The sequence below is a fragment of the Eptatretus burgeri genome, chromosome 10 (genome assembly GCF_056783735.1).
Source record: "Eptatretus burgeri isolate ZD-2024b chromosome 10, Ebu_testis_v1, whole genome shotgun sequence".
NCBI lineage: Eukaryota > Metazoa > Chordata > Myxini > Myxiniformes > Myxinidae > Eptatretus > Eptatretus burgeri.
Genome location: NC_140970.1, coordinates 89,523,992 through 89,544,037, shown reverse-complemented (window position 1 = coordinate 89,544,037; position 20,046 = coordinate 89,523,992). Strand labels below are relative to the sequence as shown.

Genomic DNA, 20,046 nt, shown 5'->3' with positions numbered 1-20,046 from the left:
TGTCTAGTGGGAATACATGTCATTTATACGTGCTGCGACTCTTCAGGATAGCCGTTTTTCTTTTACTATCTTTATTTTGGACCAATCGCCACCATCACAACCACAACAACAACCACCAACCACAACGCCGCTTCACCACAACCGCCATGACCTTTCCCGTCGCAAGCCCCCACCATCGCATCACCGTCACCTCGCGCCACTCATGGGCACCGATGCTGGACTCGTGTAGGGCGCACGTTGAACAGCGTGTACAAAATCACGGATTTTCTGCTTCAAAAACGGATCCAAAACGACACACGCCCACTTTTTGCCGTCCAATCGGTGAGCGAGGGCGATCTGGCCCCGCCCCCAGGGCGATCGATATATGCAAATTTGTGGATCAAAAAGCCTTCACGCCCACTTTTTCTCGGGCCAATGGGGAGCGAGTTGAAAGGTCAAAGGGAGGGGGTCAAAGGCGAAGTTACGGGGGGATAAAAGGACGGTGTTCGTCAGTCAAAGGAGTCGTAAAAGTCGGAGCGAAAGAGTCAGCAGAACGAGAACGAGGGGTCGGAGAGTAGTAAAAGGTCGGAACGAGGCGAAGGAGTCGGAACAGAGGGTCAAGACTTCGCGGGCGGTGGAGCTGCTCGTCGTGTGCGTGGGAGTCGGAACGGAGGGGACGGAGCTGTGGAAAGGCGGCGACACCGGACGAGGGGGTGCTCGCGTCGTGCAAGGAGCTGCGCGCCCGAGGGAGGCCGACAGCGCGACCTGGCCGAGGTGGAGACGCTCGTCGCATATAATAAAGATCCTCTATACCCCGAGCATCAGCAACCCCCTCCTGTTTCCCCCCGCGCTGAGATAGTGCGACCAAGGGGGCCCCGTTCCCACCCCCCTGCCAGGCACTGTCCACGAGGCCCGCGGGTTGCGGGGCCATCGCCGCTCCGCGTCTCATCACCAGACGGGTAGGCCCGACCAGGTCTCGGCCCCAGGCCTACCTCATTCTTGAGGGTATTTCTTTTCCTTGGTTTTTGGGTATGTGTTGTCGGCGCCGTCTGTGAAGTAGAATTGTATAAGTGTTGCCGTGTGCTCGGTAGTCGGAATTAGCTCTGCACTGTGTTTTCACTTTTATGTTTGCTTTTTGTGTAAATCGAATAGTGTTTTCTTCTTTGTGTGCAATTGGTGGAAATGTATATGTGTGCTCCCCGTGTGCCGCGAATAAATGTGCTTTATTGTTGAACTGTTTTCCCGCTTCGCTTCGTCCTTTTCCCCATTGAATCCCCATCTTGCTTCACGTAAAGGGTTGGTAGTGGGCTGAGTACGCCCGATAATTAATCGAACCGGCCGAGGTCGACGATAACACCGCTCGGTTATTCTGATAGTACGGAACGGGTCGCTTAAGTGGCCCGTGTCCGAAGTCGACCTGCGGCGAGGTGCGATCGCCCGGTCTACCCTCCGCGTGGGTACTTAGGTAGTTCGAATTTGGCGAGCAACCCTATCCCACGCGGGGGCTGATTGGCTCGATCGCGGTGAGACCGAAAGGTCCACCCGTGACTGGTTCCCGGCGTTAGTCCGAGAGGGTCACGACTGGATTGTCCGTCCGGTGGGCGACGTGCCGCGATTCGAGTTACGTGGCCGTCGCACGCCGGCGGGCGCGAAGACCGCAACAATATGTATAAAAGGCAAAAATCTCTTTCTCTCTTTCTCTGTGTTCCATGCATGGCCAAATCTTTGAAGTTACAAACTCCAAACTTGTGGTACAAATAAAACTTTGTGTGGAGGATAACATAGTCTATGTGGCCGTGGCCTCATGCAGGGGTGTGGGGGTGGAGAAGCATAAATTCTCTGTGTAAATGTGTACCATATAGCACCACATGGTTGTGGTGACAAAGTTGTATTACAATTTACAAATTTCCTTTGGCGACAGTGTTACTTATTCATGTTTCTCTTCTCATGCAACGCCCGGTAAATCTGCTAGTGTGTGTGTGTGTGTGTGTGTGTGTGTGTGTGTGTGTGTGTGTGTGTGTGTGTGTGTGTGTGTGTGTGTGTGTGTGTGTGTGTGTGTGTGTGTGTGTGTGTGTGTGTGTGTGTGTGTGTGTGTGTGTGTGTGTGTGTGTGTGTGTGTGTGTGTGTGTGTGTGTGTGTGTGTGTATATATAAATATTGTTTGAAAGGTCAAACGTTTTTGTTTTTGCTATTAACCGTTCATGTGAAACTACCTTTAAAGTAGAGGGCTGCGAGCAAAGATCGCTCATGGTTCCCGGTATAGCCAACTCGTAATATTAACCAATTGGTAGCAATTGAAAATCTGCGTCATCATGAAAGCAAACGGGTTTTTTTCTTCCCAAAATGAGGGACACCACAGACACAAAGCCAAAACACTTAATGCCTCCCTCCGGTAACCATAACTGACCTGGAATAACCTTTGAGTTGCTGGGATAAATTCCCAGATCCCGGAGAACCATCCTGGTACTCTAAAAGTGAGTGGTTATCACATTATCATTCGTTGTCACTGTTATTATGCAAATATATATTGGACCAGGATTCCATTATAAATTTGGCCTACTGGTTGCATAATTTGTGTAGACACAGCTGTGGTACTGAGGCAGTGGCCCTACATGCTAGGGCAAGAATTTGGAATTTGCATGGGATACCGGAGATAACCCGTCTACTCTTCACGACAATCATCGAGTGATCTTTAACAATCACCAAATACCAATACTGGCAGAGGGATCGTCCGGCTTAACGTCCCATCTGACGGAAGGCATACTCATTGATTGATGCAACACCCTGCTGGATGACAAGTTTATAGTTGGGTTGGAAATGGAACCCAGACGAGACAGCTCAAAGGTAAGTGCACTACCCATGAACAATCCTGCCAACCCAAAGTGAGTGGTGTAAAGATCCATAAACTTAATTGCTATAGGTACAAGTCTAACTTGGTTTTCCTCCACTCGCTCTCACCCTGAGAAGCATCCTGAATTATATATCAGATGTAAGAATTATCTTTGCTGGTGAGCTCAGGGCTAAGAGAGAACAGACAGCAAAACTGTCTGGAATGCTTTGCTGTTACCCACAAAACGAACTTGTAAGCAATGTGCACATGTTAGCCATACAATCACTGCCATAAAAACATGAATATTGCAGGAAGCAGAAGAAAATCCTCCTTTACCTTGTCTTTTCCAGGTAAGCTAAGAAGACATTCTTCCAGACGTTGTCGTTTTGCATGGACCTGGTCACAGCCCATCTGGAGGGGAAGTGGAGAGAAGGATAGAAATGGTAGAGTAAGCCCATAAAATTAAAAAGTAAAACTTCACCGATTCAATCTTCAAGTAAAACTTCAATCAATCTGCCTCCGACTACTACTTCATATGCATCACAAGGCTGCAGGTAGCATTATTGGCTGAGGGCACGACTGTGCCGCTGATGCAGTGCCCGTATTACCAGTACACTGGTACTCATTTTGCTGATCTCGGAAGGATGACAGGCTGAGTCAACCCCACCTGGTGTTAATTCAACGGTTAACAGGGGCTCAAACTCAGGACTCTAAGATCCCAAGCCAGCCACCCTAACCACGAAGCCAACATCAGGAATATCACTCAATCAAATGTCATACTCTTGGCATAGTGTCGGTGCTGCCGAAGCACTTCCTGGGCAAAGGTTATCCTGGGTGGTTTGCCATTGCTTTCCCAGCAGTCAGTTAGGGCAATTCTTGATTTTTCTTGGCTTTCGCGCAGTTTGCCGAAACCGTTTCAGAATGCCGGCGAATTTGGATTATGCTCAGAGTGCCGGTGACAACTCGCCTCCTCTTCATGAAAGGTCAGTGATAACCATGGGATATTTTACATCCACCAAGGGCAATGCCGGCAGACGATCGTCCGGCTTAACGTCCCCCCCCCCCCTCGACTGACGGCACACACATTAATGTATCGCCCTGCCTGAGAAACACCAGGGTGACAGTTCACAGCCGGGTCGAGATTCGAACACAGGCTGGACAACTCAGAGGTGACTGCTCATACTTATAAACCATCCTGCCAGCACTCGGTTTCATGACACAATATAGTAAAGACAACCGAACACTTACAGACAGTCAGTGATTCACAGAAAGCAGCGCTCCCATCTTCAAGCAATTTTCATGGCCAATTTGAAAAGACCAATTGCATTTTCACTTCAATCTCAGGGCTACAGCAACATTGAAATAACAAATGAATAAAGAACTTTTCCCATCAATGAAAGCATTTTTGTGGATTTTTAAAATTATTCTTGTGGAGCACAAATTGCACAAAAGCAAAGGAAAAAAAAATCGACCCCAAACAATAACAAAAACAATGAAGAATTGCACTTCATCCATCCATCAGGACCATACTCTGTGCAGAGCGTTGGTGCTGCCTAAGCAGTCTCCTGGGCTATTGGGCACAATCCTGGATGGGTCACCACTCCGACACAGGATACCAGCAAGCTGGCACTCATTTTGCTGACTCGGAAGGTTGACAGGCAGAGTCAACCCCGCCTGGTGTTAATTAAACAGCTGAGCAGGATTTGAACTCAGGATCCGAGGATCCAAAGCCTGCCACCCTAACCATTAAGCCAACACCAGGCATAAGAATTGCAATGAAGGCTGACATTTCAGCCAAATTATTCTACCTTCGATGGAGATTATTTATTCCATAAGTCATCTCCATTTATTTCTACATTCTATTCCCTCATTCTTTTTCACACTTCACCATATTTTTGCTTTCGTCTGATCTTCCTCATCAATGACATTCACTTCCCTTTTGCACACATCCATCCATCACGGCATTTATTCAGACGCTCAGCAATCGCTCTCCGAACTCGATAATCTATTTTAACCCTGTTCTTTCTCTTGCCCACCCGTAGACCCGATGGCGTGGCCCTTTTGGGTGACCATTCGAGATGCTAACCTTTGAAGATCTCCTACTCTCTTGCAGTGAAAATAAGCTTTCTGGCTGTGCAAGCATGGTTGGAATCTGGTCAAGCAAGGGTGAGGGTCAGAACGATATGGGTTATCCATCAGGACTTGCACTATCACCACCCTCTCCTCAGGGTAACCCAATGGTAATAACAAACAGAACGAGTCGTGAGAATATATCTTGCGCTTATTTGTGCAAATTGTCCCACGTCAAGTTATAATCTCAATTTAAAACTATTACTCAATCCCAAGTCCATTAGTTTTTGGGGTTTTTTTACGATGCAGGACTTTGAAAGAGAGAGACGGTGAGGAGTTGTGAAGACGAAACAACACACAGAGAGGACGAGGGAGAAGCAGAGGGGGAGGGAGATATGAAAAGTAAAGAGAACAAAGGGTGAGGAATGAAAGTAATTGCAGGAGAGAAGGGGAACAGAAAAGATCTGCACAGGGAAGGTGTCGTGCGCCACCACCCATACGGAGCTCGGTGTGCGATGGTGGTAAAATTGTGTGCGCTTACAGATCAACATCTGCCCTTTGATAGTGGATACGACTTTTCTCTCCACATGTTAGAAGAGAAAAAAGGAGGACAAAAGTAGATGATGGGAAAAGAAAGTGGGGAATAAAGAAGTTGGGATCAGGTGGGAGGAAGAAATGACTGTGGGGGAGAGGATAGAAGCGAAGATGGGTGAACCGATCGAAAGAGGGAATGGAGAAGAGAGAGAAGCTAACGAGGGTAAAAGGAAAAAGAAAAACACGACGGGAGGGGGTTGTGAGGATGGGGAGTGGACAGTTTGGATTTCAGCAGACGTGGTGAGCTAGCTGGGAGGTGGAGGTTATTTTTGTCGATAGACAAACAGCCATTGCCTCAGGCATTGACACAAGTCTTGCATCTGACCAACATGGCAAACCGGTCTCTGTTAACAGCATTTCTGGCATCAAGCCGTTCCATCGAAGAGATTTTCGGACAATCAAATGGGCAACTGCCAAATTGAGTTATAAGGTTTGTCGTGTGTTTTGGACAAAATTATTCCTGGCTGCACTTTCTTTAAAAAAATAAATAAATACCCCTCCCTCCTCCCTCCAGTTACTTGGTCAAGTAGATATCTCAACGCATCTCGTTGGCACAAACATCATGTCAACAGCCCTGAAGAGCCCAGATTACCCTGCAATCAGTGATGCAGATACCTGCACACTGCCAAAGCTGGCATTCCGGCACCTCCGGGTAATCAAAAGGTCATAGAACTGTCAAGCAAACGTCCGCACGCCCTCGTCTCACACCCTGTACTACAGGCCACGTCTGAGTCTTGCCGATGGACTTTGCCAGGGACAGTCGAACATAGCAGCGGTGGCAAAAAAACTAAGAATCAAGCGCTTATTACGACTGTATCGTCAAGGGACCAAAAGTGTTTTTTCTTCGAGCACCTGTGGCAAACCAGATACCCATTCAGGCTAGAGGACCTTCAGAAGAAAATCCCCTTAAATGCCCCAAGCAAACGTTTGGCCGTTGGTAATTTAGGTGTCTCTTGCTACATTTCCACTTGAAAGTTTATGGCTATCCTGAAGCTCACTGGTCGGCATGGAGTGCCCTTTTAAGCAGTCATGTCGTGAAACAAGTGATGCAATGCAAGTGCACAAGTCCCATGGCAAGGCCTGCACATGCAAGTTCAGCATTGGTTAGCCATGTGAACGAGAAGCTGCTCCGAGGTGTGATGATAACTTTGTCTTCTGTCAGTTCTGTTCTGCTGGCTGATAATATCAAGGGCACAGAAATTACGTTTCAACCATCTACGTCGTACCTTTGAATCAATCAATGACTCCGTCTTTTCTCTCCGAGCAAAAGTGGTTGAAGGGGCTACCTCTGGTCACTTTGCGAGCAATTTTAAGAATGGGTCCATGGAATAAGTACTGTATTGGATACTCTATATATTCATTGCCATCACAGGTATACGTATCGATTTGGATCTCCAGAAGCACACGATTGCATGATGCTCAAAATATTGAGTGTTACTGATGATAAGCATGCATTGTGGTTCGGGAAGATTCTTCTATCTTTCTTTTTTAATCCTTTTTAGGACAGTACATTTCTCCTGTGGTTCTCTTGGAGCAAGCCAAAGGTCTTAATACCCCTTGCAGATATGTAGTCAAGATATTCCAAAGAACAAAGTGATAATCCAAATTGCTGGGGCAAACTCTGTGTCCATTACTCACAACAGACTTTGACGCATTCGCTTCGTGGACACTCTCCCCTGAGACGGAGCTTACCTTCTATTTGAAGTCGACAGAGAGCTTTCAGCATGTGAAAAATAATAAAGGACAAAGGAAACCAAGCCGGTCAACCCACAGCTATGGCAGTTGTCCTGTGTGTCCCATCTGAGTGTTTGCTTTGGGATGCTCGGACCCCAAGTTTGGAGCATGTGCAATTTCTTCAATTCAGTCCTCGATCCCATTACTCTTGCACAACAGTACACCTAGTGTTCTCCACAGTTACATTTCTTCAGGATGTTTGCATAGCTAGTTATCTAAGCAGGCTGTTCAACCTTGGGACAACATGAAATATATATATATATATATATATATATATATATATATATATATATATATATATATATATATATATATATATATATATATATATATATATATACTGTATATCACATTGAGGTCGATTTCAAAGCTTTGTTCAATATAATAGCGATAACCAAGGAGGCGGTAAAGCCACATAATCGATGATGAGCTGCAGTTTGGGGTTTGGCCTACCTGACCTTGCTGACTGGGTCAAAAACCTTAGAATGCAACTTCAAATATATAATAAAAAAATGACCGTTTTTACAGCCATTTTTCCCTGCTGTGCAGGAGTTGGCTTTTTTTCTTGAGGCAATGTTTTATGGCCGGATACCCTTCCTGACGCCAACCCTGGTCGCCTCTTACGACACACAGGGATATGGTACACCTATTCTAACCGGGGCATACACCGGGACCAGTACACTGGTACTCATTTCGACGACCTCGGAAGGATGACAGGCTGAGTCAACCCCCTGGTGTTAATTCAGCAGCCAACGGGGCTTGAACTCAGGACCCTGGGATCCCAAGCCACCACCCTAACCACTAAGCCAACACCAGGCTTAACTTCAAATATAGTTCCAAAATAATGCATCATCTGTCAAATTCGCCTGGTCATGTTACCTGCATTATTACAACATATGGTGCTCAAATGAAGCCCCTACATTGTCTGTTCCCTCTCCCAACTCATATCCCCATCCCTCCTCCCTCCCTCCCTCTCCCCAGACATAAAAGCTACTTCTGAGGTCGGTCGGAGACGATAGAAGTAAACCTTTTCTCAACACAAGCAGGGAAGTCAATAATGGTTTCAGAGCCGAAGAACAATCCATCCCACGCTGGCTCATATAAATTTTACCTTTGGTGTTGGCTTAGGGAAGAGAAGGGATTAGCAGGTGATAAAAATGACAGTGGAAGAAAGTTGATAAATAACGTAGCAGTAAAAGATTATTTTCTTTTTCTTTTTAAAAGAGCTCTTCGCAGCCCAAAAAATAAAAGTAAAAAAAAAAAAATCTTCAAAAACATTGATGATGACTTCAACTGCAAAGTCACCATGAAAATGCCAATGGCTCCCCGAATCAGCATTCCACACTTATCTAATCTTTCATTCAGAGAAACCAGCATTTGAAGAGTGCTCGTTGTGCTTGTTATACAATCTCGACACATGAGTGATTGTAACCTCTTGGAAACCCAGATGGGTGGGTATCTTGAATCAAAGTGCATTTCAGGAAGTGCGTGTTCTGTTCATGTGCGTTTCCTAACGCGTCAGCACATTAAAATATCGGGTCTGCCTCTGCGTTTACGGATTGTCTGCAATTATTTACGCAAATCACGCTGAAATTAAGGGGTTACGGACGAGCCCGAAAGGTCGATGAACTCGGAGGTTGTCACGAGAATTCATTGGAGTCGGGTTTTTCCAGCGGTAATGGGTGGTGAAATGTCCTGCCTGTGAAGCACCTGTCAAACAGTTTTAAAGTCAGGTTAGGAATCAAACTCAGGCTGGACAGCTCAAAGGTAAGTCCGCGTGAAGCCGTGCACCTGTGCAATATCAAGCCGGACGTGAAAAGGGCAATTAAATTGCTGAAGATCACGATTCGGTATTAGTGAATGGACTTGTACAGGGTACACAGGTCGGTATTACTGAATGGACTTTTACAGGGTACACAGGTCGGTATTACTGAATGGACTTGTACAGGGTACACAGGTCGGTATTACTGAATGGACTTGTACAGGGTACACAGGTCGGTATTACTGAATGGAATTGTGACGGATATGCATGTCTAGTTGATAATTGATTGAAAACCTAGTTTATTTTGTTGTTATTTATTTTCTTTGCTTAATGAAGTCTGTTGTAAAAATCTCAGGAGACTCTCAGGCATGATTACGCAATTTGAATTAAAAGTAACAGCTAATGTTGGTTAACAGTGCATATATATAACACAGACCTGAAGATCGGATGTTGATCAAGAATGTAAGATATATATATATATATATATATATATATATATATATATATATATATATATATATATATATATGTATGTATATATATATATATATATATATATATATATATATATATATATATATATATATATATATATATATATATATATATATATATATATATATTGTTACGGTTGTGGAAATTGAGAGAACACCATTCAGGTTCCCCAGAGGTCAGTTATTTCGGTAAGTGTGTGTTCCAGGTTAGAATTCCCCACCGATGTATAACGGGTATTGTTCGTGTGCCTGGCTGTGCATCTTTGAGGTAGTGTTATTCTTTTCTATCTTTATTTTAAAACAAACACATCGTCACAACAACGACAACCCACGGCCGCGTTTGACCGTGATGTCCAACACGGCCGCGTTTGACGGTGATCTCTAACACGGCCGCGTTTCACGGTGATCTCAAACACGGCCGCGTTTCACGGTGATTTCCAACACGGCTGCGTTTGACGGCAAGATCGGATCAAAACGGCGTTACCCTCTGAAAGAGCTGGCCAATCGGAAGTGAGAGGGGCGGATCCGGCCTGGGTGAAGGTTCAAAGGTGAAAAGGGGGAGGGCACTGATTTCGGGTGGTGAAGCCCAGAGCAGCCCCTCCCCTTGGGGCTATAAAAATCCGCGTTCGCATGCCAGCAGGAGGGAGCGCTTGAGTTGAGCGCTGCAGTTGAGTTGGTGTGGGGAGCTCGGAGGCAGTTGAGAGCAGTGGAGAGCTGGTTGCTTTGAGTTTGTGCTGCGCTGGAGTTCGTGGCTTGCGGTTGGCGGTGGGAGTGGAGAGACGCCCCGTTGAGAGCTGGAGAGTTCGGAGTTCGGGCAGTTGGTTCGCTGGGGGTTCGCCGGCACAACCAGGAGGCCTGAGTCGAGACCCGTTCACTCCTCCGGCGCGTCGTCGGCTAAGCCAGGCCGCAGTGGAGGCCAGACGACCAAGGGAGCCAGTCGGAGCTCGGGGGTCCGGGCAAAGACACCGAGGGTCGCCAAACAAGGACCCAGCGAGTCACCACGAGGGTGACCAGGTAGCCCGCCCGGTCTCTCTGAGCCCCTTCCGTCATCCCGGCTCTGAGTAATTATAAAGGCAATTATAAAGGCCCGGTTCTTTCTTTCTGGGGTTTTGGATGAAAGTCTGTGGCGCCTTGTCTACCTAAGTAGAACTGATTAAGTGCATGATTGTGTACATGATAATAGACATCGGCTGAAGGGTTTTTGCTCGTGTCTTGTCCCTGAGCCCCCATTGCTTCATTGACTGCTTACGTGTACAAATAAATACCCCTATTGTTTGAATGTTAACCTGCTCGTTGTGTCACTTTCGGCCATTGACTGCCATGATGCGTTCGGAATAATAGCTGGCTGATTATCTAGCCGATAAGACGTACATCTGGTCCGTCGGGACTTGGCGATATAAAACCGCTCGGCAATCGCATACGGAACGAGCTGCTTAAGCGGCTCGTTTTCGTGCAGGCCCCGTCGAGGTAAAAACTCCCGGTATCTTTGTCTGCGCGAATAATTAGGTACATCGACAATTCGGCGATCGACCATGTAGCGCGTGGACAGAGGGATTGGCTGGTTTATGGTGTGTTAAAAACACCCGTAGCTGGGTTTCGGCGTTGATCCGGAAGCTACGACTAGATTGTGTGTTCGGTGGGCGCGTGTGTCCGCAATTGGGCTAAGGCGGTCGTCCACACGTCGAACAGGCGGAAATCTACAACAATATATATATATATATATATATATATATATATATATATATATATATATATATATATATAATATTGTTGTGGGACGGGGGGTTGGGTGAGAAGACCACTAGGTGGGGGAAGCTATCTCTGTTCCCACCAGACTCCCCGGAATTGTAGGCCGTCGCACACGGATAATTCCGTGACGCGGCGAGTTGCTTAACCGACCATGGATGTCAATAACTCAAACGCGGGACCTAGGGTCCTCCCGTCTATGGGTTAATCAGGTTACCTAATTAATCACATGATTTAATTACCGGGGAACATGCCCTTGGTACGCCTTGTCCGAAACGGATCACTCTACCGGATCGGATGCAGCAGAGTAACAATGCCAAGGACGTACCGGATCGTTGGGAATAAAGTCCCGGCTAAACTTGGATTCGGACCATGCTGGATCAATGACAGAAAAGACAAAAACGAGCAGGGAACATTCCTAATAATAATTATTATTATTATTACAAGCAGGTGAGGAAAGATATGTGGCACAGTGAAGATTTGTTGTTGTGTGTAATGAGGGGATAGAAAGAAGCGTGGTGCGACAATAAACAGGCAACTTACAAAAGAGGGACACAGTGCAGACTTAACGCGAAAATAATAATAATAATAATAATAACGATCTTCTGCGGTCTTACTGAGGTAGACAGGCGCCATGACACACATGTACGCACACACACAGACACAGAAAACTCGATGAAGAGGGAGATTTGCAACCAGAGGGGGGGGGGGAGTTGAGGCTATGATCTCGGTACCTGTGCGCCCGATAGCATGACATGCCACCAATACTTTCCGGGGGGGATGCTCCAGGGTGCGGTACCCGACAGTGGGCGCGTTGTCTCTGGCCCAAGCCACACGTGTGGAGACTGTGTTCGTGAAGGAGGAGCTTGAGTGGAGAAGGGGCGGAGTCCAGAGGGCGAGGGTGGAGTAGTATGCGGGATCAGGTAGGCGGGTGGGGTCGATGTGGTGTAGGCGGAGACGGGGGCGGAGTCGAGGAGCAGTAGGTGGGTCGTGGCGGTGTCGACGAGGCAAAGCATGGGCGGAGACGAGGAGCAGGAAACATAGACCGACTGGGCAAGAGGTTCTGCCCCGACCTTTATAGGGCCCGGAGCTCCGGGGGAGGGGCCATGCCGAATCCAAATGTCATCACCCGAATCGGGCGCTCCGATTGGCCTCGACCCTCACGTGGCCCGCCAGCTTGGACCGGAAACCGACTCACTTCGTTTCCGTCAAGGCCATCTCAAACAGTGGCAATATTGCGCTCCGAACCAACGAGATGACATGAATCGCCCACACCGAAATTGGCAGGCTAATCATCCTGCAAAAAATCCCCGGGTGACCGGTCGAGGGTCCCGCATGCCCGTCGGGCGTTCGACCAGCGTCGATCAACGCGCTCGTTCCGCGCGAGCCAACGTAGCCCGCACTGTACATTCCCTGGCTCAATCGCAGCCTCACAAACCGCAGAGACGAGAAGACGTTCACCATCCGTGGAGAATCCACCGCTGCCAGCGAGGACCGAAGGTACATCACCATGGATAAATCCATGCACGTTTCACGAGCGGCATACGTGTCTGCTTTTCAGCAAATTCCATACAGTGCGCGCGGTTCCGCCATTACGCACGTGGCCAGCGCTCGCGTTCACACGACTCCGCTAGGGTATGCGCAGGGTGAACACCAATTTGTCGGGTATTGAGGTTAAAAAAGAACAAACCGCTTCTACCCGCACACTCGTATCCTGCCCAACATGGTGTGGAGTCGGCTTTATCGGTTTCTATACTGTTTCGTGCAGCGTGGGCGTCATGCTGGCCTTGATTCCCGTGCCGTGAAAAACACCATTCGTGCAGCCTCTTAAGAGGTATTTATTTGCATGCCTTTCTAATGCAATTGGCAATTCTCCCCAGACCATCGGAAGCTCAAGTCAATAGTCCAGCACCAACTAGCACACCACATGACTCGGCGTTGCAGTTTCCCCACCATGGCGCTACAGTTTCCCCACCATGGCGCCGCACGCACTGGCCTCCACGAGGCCCCACCTCACAGCGAAGGCACACGTGGCTGATTTACCTCAGGAATAATCAGAAAAGAAGAAAAGTGGGGATGAAATGAAGGAAAGAATGATTGAAGCAACCCTAGCTATTAGATCATCGCAACGCATTCCCTTGTTGCCCTGCTAAACAAAAGGAAGGGGACTATCTACACGCATAATAATGTAATAACTGTCTTGGGACACCTATCTGTTGTATGCATGCAGTTTTGAGAACCGCAACAATATATATATATATATATATATATATATATATATATATATATATATATATATATATATATATATATATATATATATATATATATATATATATATATATATATACACACACAACAAACCGCAACAATATATACAACGCCGGGAGCTAGTCACGGGTGGGGGTTAAACCCCACCACGACCGTGCCAATTGCCCACCCGCGCAGGATAGGGTCGCTCGTCAAATTCGATCTACCTAAGTACCTGCGCGGATGGTCGACCGGGCGATCGTACCTCGCCGCAGGCCGACTCCAGACACGAACCGCTTAAGCGGTCCGTTCCGTGCTATCGGGATAACCGAGCGGTGTTATCGTCGGCCTCGATGGTTCCGATTAATTATCGGGCGTTTTAAGCCCACTACGAACCCTTTTACGTGAAGCAGGATGGAGGGTCAATAAAGAACAGACGAAGCAAAACGGGAAAACAGTTCACACAATGCACATTTATTACACGACACACGGAAAGCACACATATACAGCCAAACAGTCAGAATGCACCTATATCAGGAAAACAAAAGAAACAACGACGCAGAGTTACAACCGAATACGCGTACACACAGCAACACTTTTACAGTTCTACTTTACAAGACACGGCGCCACATACATTTACTCAAAAGCAAAGGAAAGAAGCCACCCTCATAGACAAGGGGGCAGATGGGCCTGTAGGCCAATATGTGCGCGGGACCTGAAGGAGCGGCCAGGTCCGCGAGACCGGGTGGGTCCTACCCGCGTTCTCATGGCGCGTTGGCGGACGAGCCGCAGACGTCCGCGTGGCTGTGCCCAGACTCCGTGCTCCTTCGCGGGTTTCGTTGGCACGACGTTTGGAGTGGGGTGGGAACGGGGCTCCCTTTGTTGCACTATCTCAGCGCGGGGGAAAAGGGGGAATTGTTGATGCTCTGGGGGAGGGAGAATGGCTGGCTGGCTTTGGTCCCGCGACGAGCGATCTCCCACCGCGACCTTGTCGCCGACCGCCGTCCTTCTCGCCTCGGAACCCGAGCTCCTTGGCCTCTTCCCCCAACTCTCCTCAGCCGACTGCAGAACCCAACTCGATGCCTTCGCCACCCGACTCCACTCTCTGCCACACTCTGCTGGTGCCACACTCTGCTGCTGCCACACTCTGCTCGATGACTCTCTTACCAAAACTCTCACTCTGCCAAAACTCTGCCACAATTTGCCTTGCGCTCGGCGTTTTATAGGCCGGCAGGAGAAACATGCAAATTTCCGGATCAGGATGAGCTCGGGGGCGGAGCCACGCTTGTCCATTGGACAGAGGAAAAGTTGGCGTGAACCTCCCCTGATCCTAGAATTTGCATATTTCGATTTCACACGGACGCGCCTGGAGGCGGGGCCAAGCCGCTCCGCGCTTGCTGATTGGACGGATCAGAAGTGGGTGTGTAGCATTCTTGATCCGAATTCTCCCTCGGAAAGGCCACTATTTGCACTCGCGGCTCGGTGCGTATCCTGAACGAGCCCAAGACAGCCCGACGCTCAGTGTTCACAGGTGGTGCGGGAATGGCCGTAGAAGGAGAGAGATGAGGGTGGTGGAGGGTTTTTGGTGGTGGTTTGATGGTTATGGCGGTTCAAAATAAAGATAGAACAGAAAAACGGCTATCTCAAAGCGTCGCAGCCCGAATGAATCACATAAATTCCCTCTAAACAACGGGTTTGGGGCTAACTACACATGTACTTAGAGTTATCTCACCTACGGGGCCCTGAATGGTGGTTTGCGAATTTCCACAGCCGTAACAATATATATACAAATATATATGATGCATAGTGGTAATAAAAGTATCACACACAAATTTGCATTGTTAACCAGCGCTAAATACTCGTCTAACTTTGAAGCACTCCTTCGGCAAGAGAAAACAGGAGGTTTAAAGGAAACCAAGAGTCCAGTGTTTATGATCTGAAACAGAGAGAGATCTCCACAGAGCAATAGCAACATCATGGACCACCACCAAAAAGGGAAGTAGTGCAATGGTCATGTGCGTTTGCAAAATATTATATCAACACCAGTCGTGAATGGCCGTTTTGGACTGAATGCTTTCAACAGCAAGGCAAAAAGGTTGATACAAGGCTAATGCAAACCAAGCCAGCAGCCAGCTTTGCCAGAGAAAGCTTTCAGAGTTCTCTTTCTCCCACTCCCTCCTCCTCTTTCTGCACTCACTCAACAATGCTTTCAGCTTGGGCCAGCAGGCCTGGACTAGCCCCACACGGAGCAGGATTCAAGGGCGCTTGCCAGCCTCCAATGCCTTTCCCAAAACTCAAAACCTTCCCCTCTTGACCATCATTATATAGATTCACCTTATCTAGGCTTTATATACCATGGCCGAGCTTAAATTGAGCCCTTTTGACACGTGTTCCGGCATTTTCCAGGCCGATTTTAACAAGTAAACTGTCTTGAAAAACCACCCGACAGTCCAAATGCAGGTTTCTATGAAATTACGAATAAGGAGAATTACAAAATTATTCCAGACCTGAAGATGGTTTACTTTGCAAAGAATAGATGACTAATGTGCTTTTGTCATGGAATCTGCAGAAAAGTCACTGTTTTAACAATCTGTATGTTTCATAGCAGCCATTGCTTTTTTACAGTTGCTTCTCCCGTGTTTGGACATCAAAACCACACCGGCAGACTCGGCATGCACGCACGGTATTTCTTTCACCTCGGGATAAGCACTCGTCGTGTTGCGTTTTTACGAAACCAAAACTTTTACGAAACTTGGGCTTTCCCATTGTCAGCTTATCTGCTCACAGTAAAATAGGTGTGATGTATTCAGAAGACCGACGAAGAAAAAACAGCTGCGTCCCATGCAACACACTGGCCGTGGCTTTTACTATACCTGTGCCAGGTGCATTAAATGACTGCAATGTTCTACACTCCATGCGCGTAGCCCATTATTTGCGCCGGAGGTTCCCCTTGAATAGAGAATGAATCTTCTGCCGTCACCAGCGGAGCACGTCAAAGTCGTACAGTTCAATAACCAAACTGAGAATGAAAGCACGTATTTATTTGAGGAATTAAAAGTTTTACAACTGGTTGTAATTTCCATGTTCCATGCCATTCCAGGCTTTTTCTTTTTCTTTTTTCATGAAAAACGGCAAAAACAAAAAAATAATCACACTTTCCAGGCCATGCATTTTAGGGAAGAAAATTCCATGCTTTTTGACGATTTCCAGGGGCCCCTTACGAACCCAGACGAAGCGAGCTGCAACAAACAAGCCCAGCCGGAGACAGACATTTGACAGCTGACGTGTCTATCTACCTGTCTGAAGATGTCACTGAATTTTCAAGACACACCCATGCCCCAAGGCTACTTCGTCATCTTCCTGAACCCTTACTATGCACCTGGCTTACCATAAACACAAATATGACACTGCCCTCACATGATACACCAACAGGCAGATTATTAGGTCAGTTTTTTGTTTAAAATTTTTTTTTTTTTAGGAAAGAAGATATTGTATGCTAAATTCCCTTGCTGTACTTTCCCAAGATATCTGATGAGGTTCTCATGAATCGGATCTCATGACAGATCATCGGACGTTCTTGTAAGATTTAAGGCAACGGAAACCGCCCTATGGTCATGACGTACACAGTGTGTATGAAGTAACATCAGTCCTTTATTTTGTTGATGGTCTGGGAATGATTCATCAAAATTAAAAATAACTTCATTGTGTGGCTATCTAGAGTCATTGGATAAGCAAAGAAAGGGTGGATTTTGTCAACTGATAAACCTTTTTATTTAGTTGTTTTTTTTTTTTACCCCAATAACACCTGAACCCCTTGGAGAGGTGGGGAGGGAGCAAGAGCACAATTGTGAATGAGGAATTTAAAATTTGCACAGCCACGGTGACACCAACATACACTGGCCCACCTTGAAGGAAAGGACATTTCATGACGGTGATATTGAAGTTGACTGCAAATTAATTCCTGGATTTTACCCATAATGACAAACAAGAATTTCCATGTTCGCTAAAGGAACCACAAAATAAAGCACGGGTTTAGTCTCGCAGCGAGAATTTCATGGAGGAGTAAACTCTATTGGCGAAAGAAAAATGTGTGTGGTACAAATGTAATTTATTAACTACTGAAACAAAAAAAAAACAAGGCATAATGCAAAAAGAAGAAGAAATAAGTTCAAAGACCAATAGCACAATGATTGCAGTAAAGAGAAACACAGAGGAAAAGAGAAAAAGAGAGAGAAACAGAACGAGAAGGCCCTAGAACCCCTCTGAACATTGGGTACACAACATTAGTTGTGTCTGAAGGTCATCCCAACCGGGAAGAGAGGGAGGGAGAGAGAGATACTTATAACAACAAGAGCAGAGAAAATTGCTTTGCAACACGTTCCCCACTGATGTGATATGTTCTCAGTCTAAAAAGGATATAACTCTGTGAAAAATTGACGAAACGCCATGAAACTTGAACTTCTCCTGTAACTTATCATAATAAAACCATTCACCAAGTTTCAGTTGAATATGTTAAAGAGTATGGTGAAAAAGTCTGAAAAACCACAAGTGGGACGGACAGATAGATGGACGGAGAGAAAAACCTATAGTCCCGTCCAGTGAACCCATAGGGCACTAGTAGTAACTAGAGTTCATAGAACACATTACCCCGTACTGTCTTGAGAAACAAACAAGGATATGGGCGAGGCCTACGAGCAGCAAATTTGATTGGTCGATATGACCTAAAAAAAAAAAAAAAACGGAAGGGGTTTGAAAGTGCTAAAAAGGCACTTTGTGGTCTCCATTGTTCAAGTATATAATTCAACTGAAATAAAATAAGGATTTTAAAGTTCGTAGAAAAAAGAAATTCAGAAAGTTTACCACCGTTGATGCAGCTTATCTAACACGTCGCATTAGTTATTCGTGCCTGTTGTGTCCTTTATGACATCCTTGCAAACAGCAAGTTCACTATTCAGAATGTTTTTCAATTTTGTTTGACTGTCAGACAGGCAGAAAGAGTAAGACAAATTAAAAAAAAAATCTCACTCCTTTCGACGTATGTGCAATCAGGTTGAATTCAGAGCCAAAGCAGTGCTAAACTGCAGGTTTGTTTTCCAATCCGTGTTCAAAATAAAACATTCTATTGAAATTGTTGTTCCTCGATCATAAACTGACACTTGTAGGCAGAAGGACAGACAAACAGACAGGCAGAAGTGAACCAATTGTTTAACCCCGCTTTTCGCTTCGCGTGCACAGGGAAATAATAATCATAACATTCATACTTTCATGGAGCTATGGCATAGGTGTGCATGTATGTGTGGACGGACTGCCTTCACCCCATTGGTTGGACAGCTGGCTCGACTCCACCCACAATTATAACCTGAAGAAAGAAAAACCATACGTCCAGCATTTTGTGAAGGCACATAGACCTCAGCCTCAGGCTTCTGGTGTCAGCCAGTGGCCCAGTACATAACCTGAGTTTTCTTAATCATTTTCAGGAGTGATCATGTCAGCGGTCTGTGGCCTACACACTGCCCAAATAAAGGGATGAACAATTTATGTAATAAGTGAAGGTTTTTGTGCATCATTTCGGTTTAGCCTGAGTTTTCAAGGCTGAGCAGAGTGAAACTAGAAGAGTCACCTGTCATTTTGACGGGCTTTTCTGCCGGTAATTATAAAAACATTAATAATAGTAATTGAGATGTTAACAGACATGTTCATGTCAGGTTATGGTTACATGTTAGCAACTAACCTACAAGACAATGACTGATTAAGAAACAGCTGGAGAAAATATTCACAGATCTTATATGAATTGATTTCAGAGAATTGTTTGTAAAAATCATCATTAAATCAATCCCTTCTAAGTTGTCAACCCAGACAATCCCACCCACCTCTCTTCACTCCACTGTTGTTCTCTTTAAACCTGGGACTCCTGTCAAGCCATATGGTCGACACCAGTCATGAACAGCTGTTTTGGGCTTAAGCTCTTTCCAGCAAGAACAAATAGGTGATTACAAAATTCAACCCAAATCATGCTTTGTAGGCTGGAAAAGAATGGAGGTAAAAGTTGAACGATTAAACATGTATTTGCTGAGTTAGTATGAGAAAGAAAGAAAAACATGAAGAGAAGCAATACAGCAATACCTACGAGAGAAAGGGAGAAAGGGAGAAAGAGAGAAAGAGAGAAAGAGAGAACAAAAAAACACACTTTCCATGAATATGATGTCTTGGGAGGATACAGGAATTCCTGAAGGAAATAGAGGGTCCTGATTAAAGGACAAGAAATATGTTGCTGACATCTGTCATTGGGATATGCACATGTTTGTCCACACAATGTTCCAACTGCCATATCATCACGTTTAATCTTCATCCCTTGTGTCTAAAATGGAAGGATAATATAACAACAGTTCATTGAACTCTTCCACTTTTTTTGCTGCAATTTTGGCAACATTGTCCAATGGAGACCAATCTTACCCAACTTGGAGAATGCCAATTAGCTGACTTTGTGACCGCATGAAGACACCGCACGATCTTGTATTGAATCGCTCGCGACTGGAGATGCACTTGAATGACGCGTTCCTACCTGTCCCGTAACATTGTGCACCGTCC

The 20,046-nt window shown here is 46.1% G+C and overlaps 1 protein-coding gene across 2 annotated transcripts in view; it reads right to left on the bottom strand.

Moving 5' to 3' along the window:
• The window catches only part of SKI (SKI proto-oncogene), an 86,744-nt gene that overhangs the window by 33,857 nt on the left and 32,841 nt on the right, over positions 1-20,046 (bottom strand). For both annotated transcript variants that reach the window (XM_085899298.1, XM_085899299.1), the window contains one exon: positions 3,145-3,219. In XM_085899298.1, the coding sequence (XP_085755424.1) occupies positions 3,145-3,219 (75 nt within the window). The remainder of the gene's footprint in view (positions 1-3,144; positions 3,220-20,046) is intronic.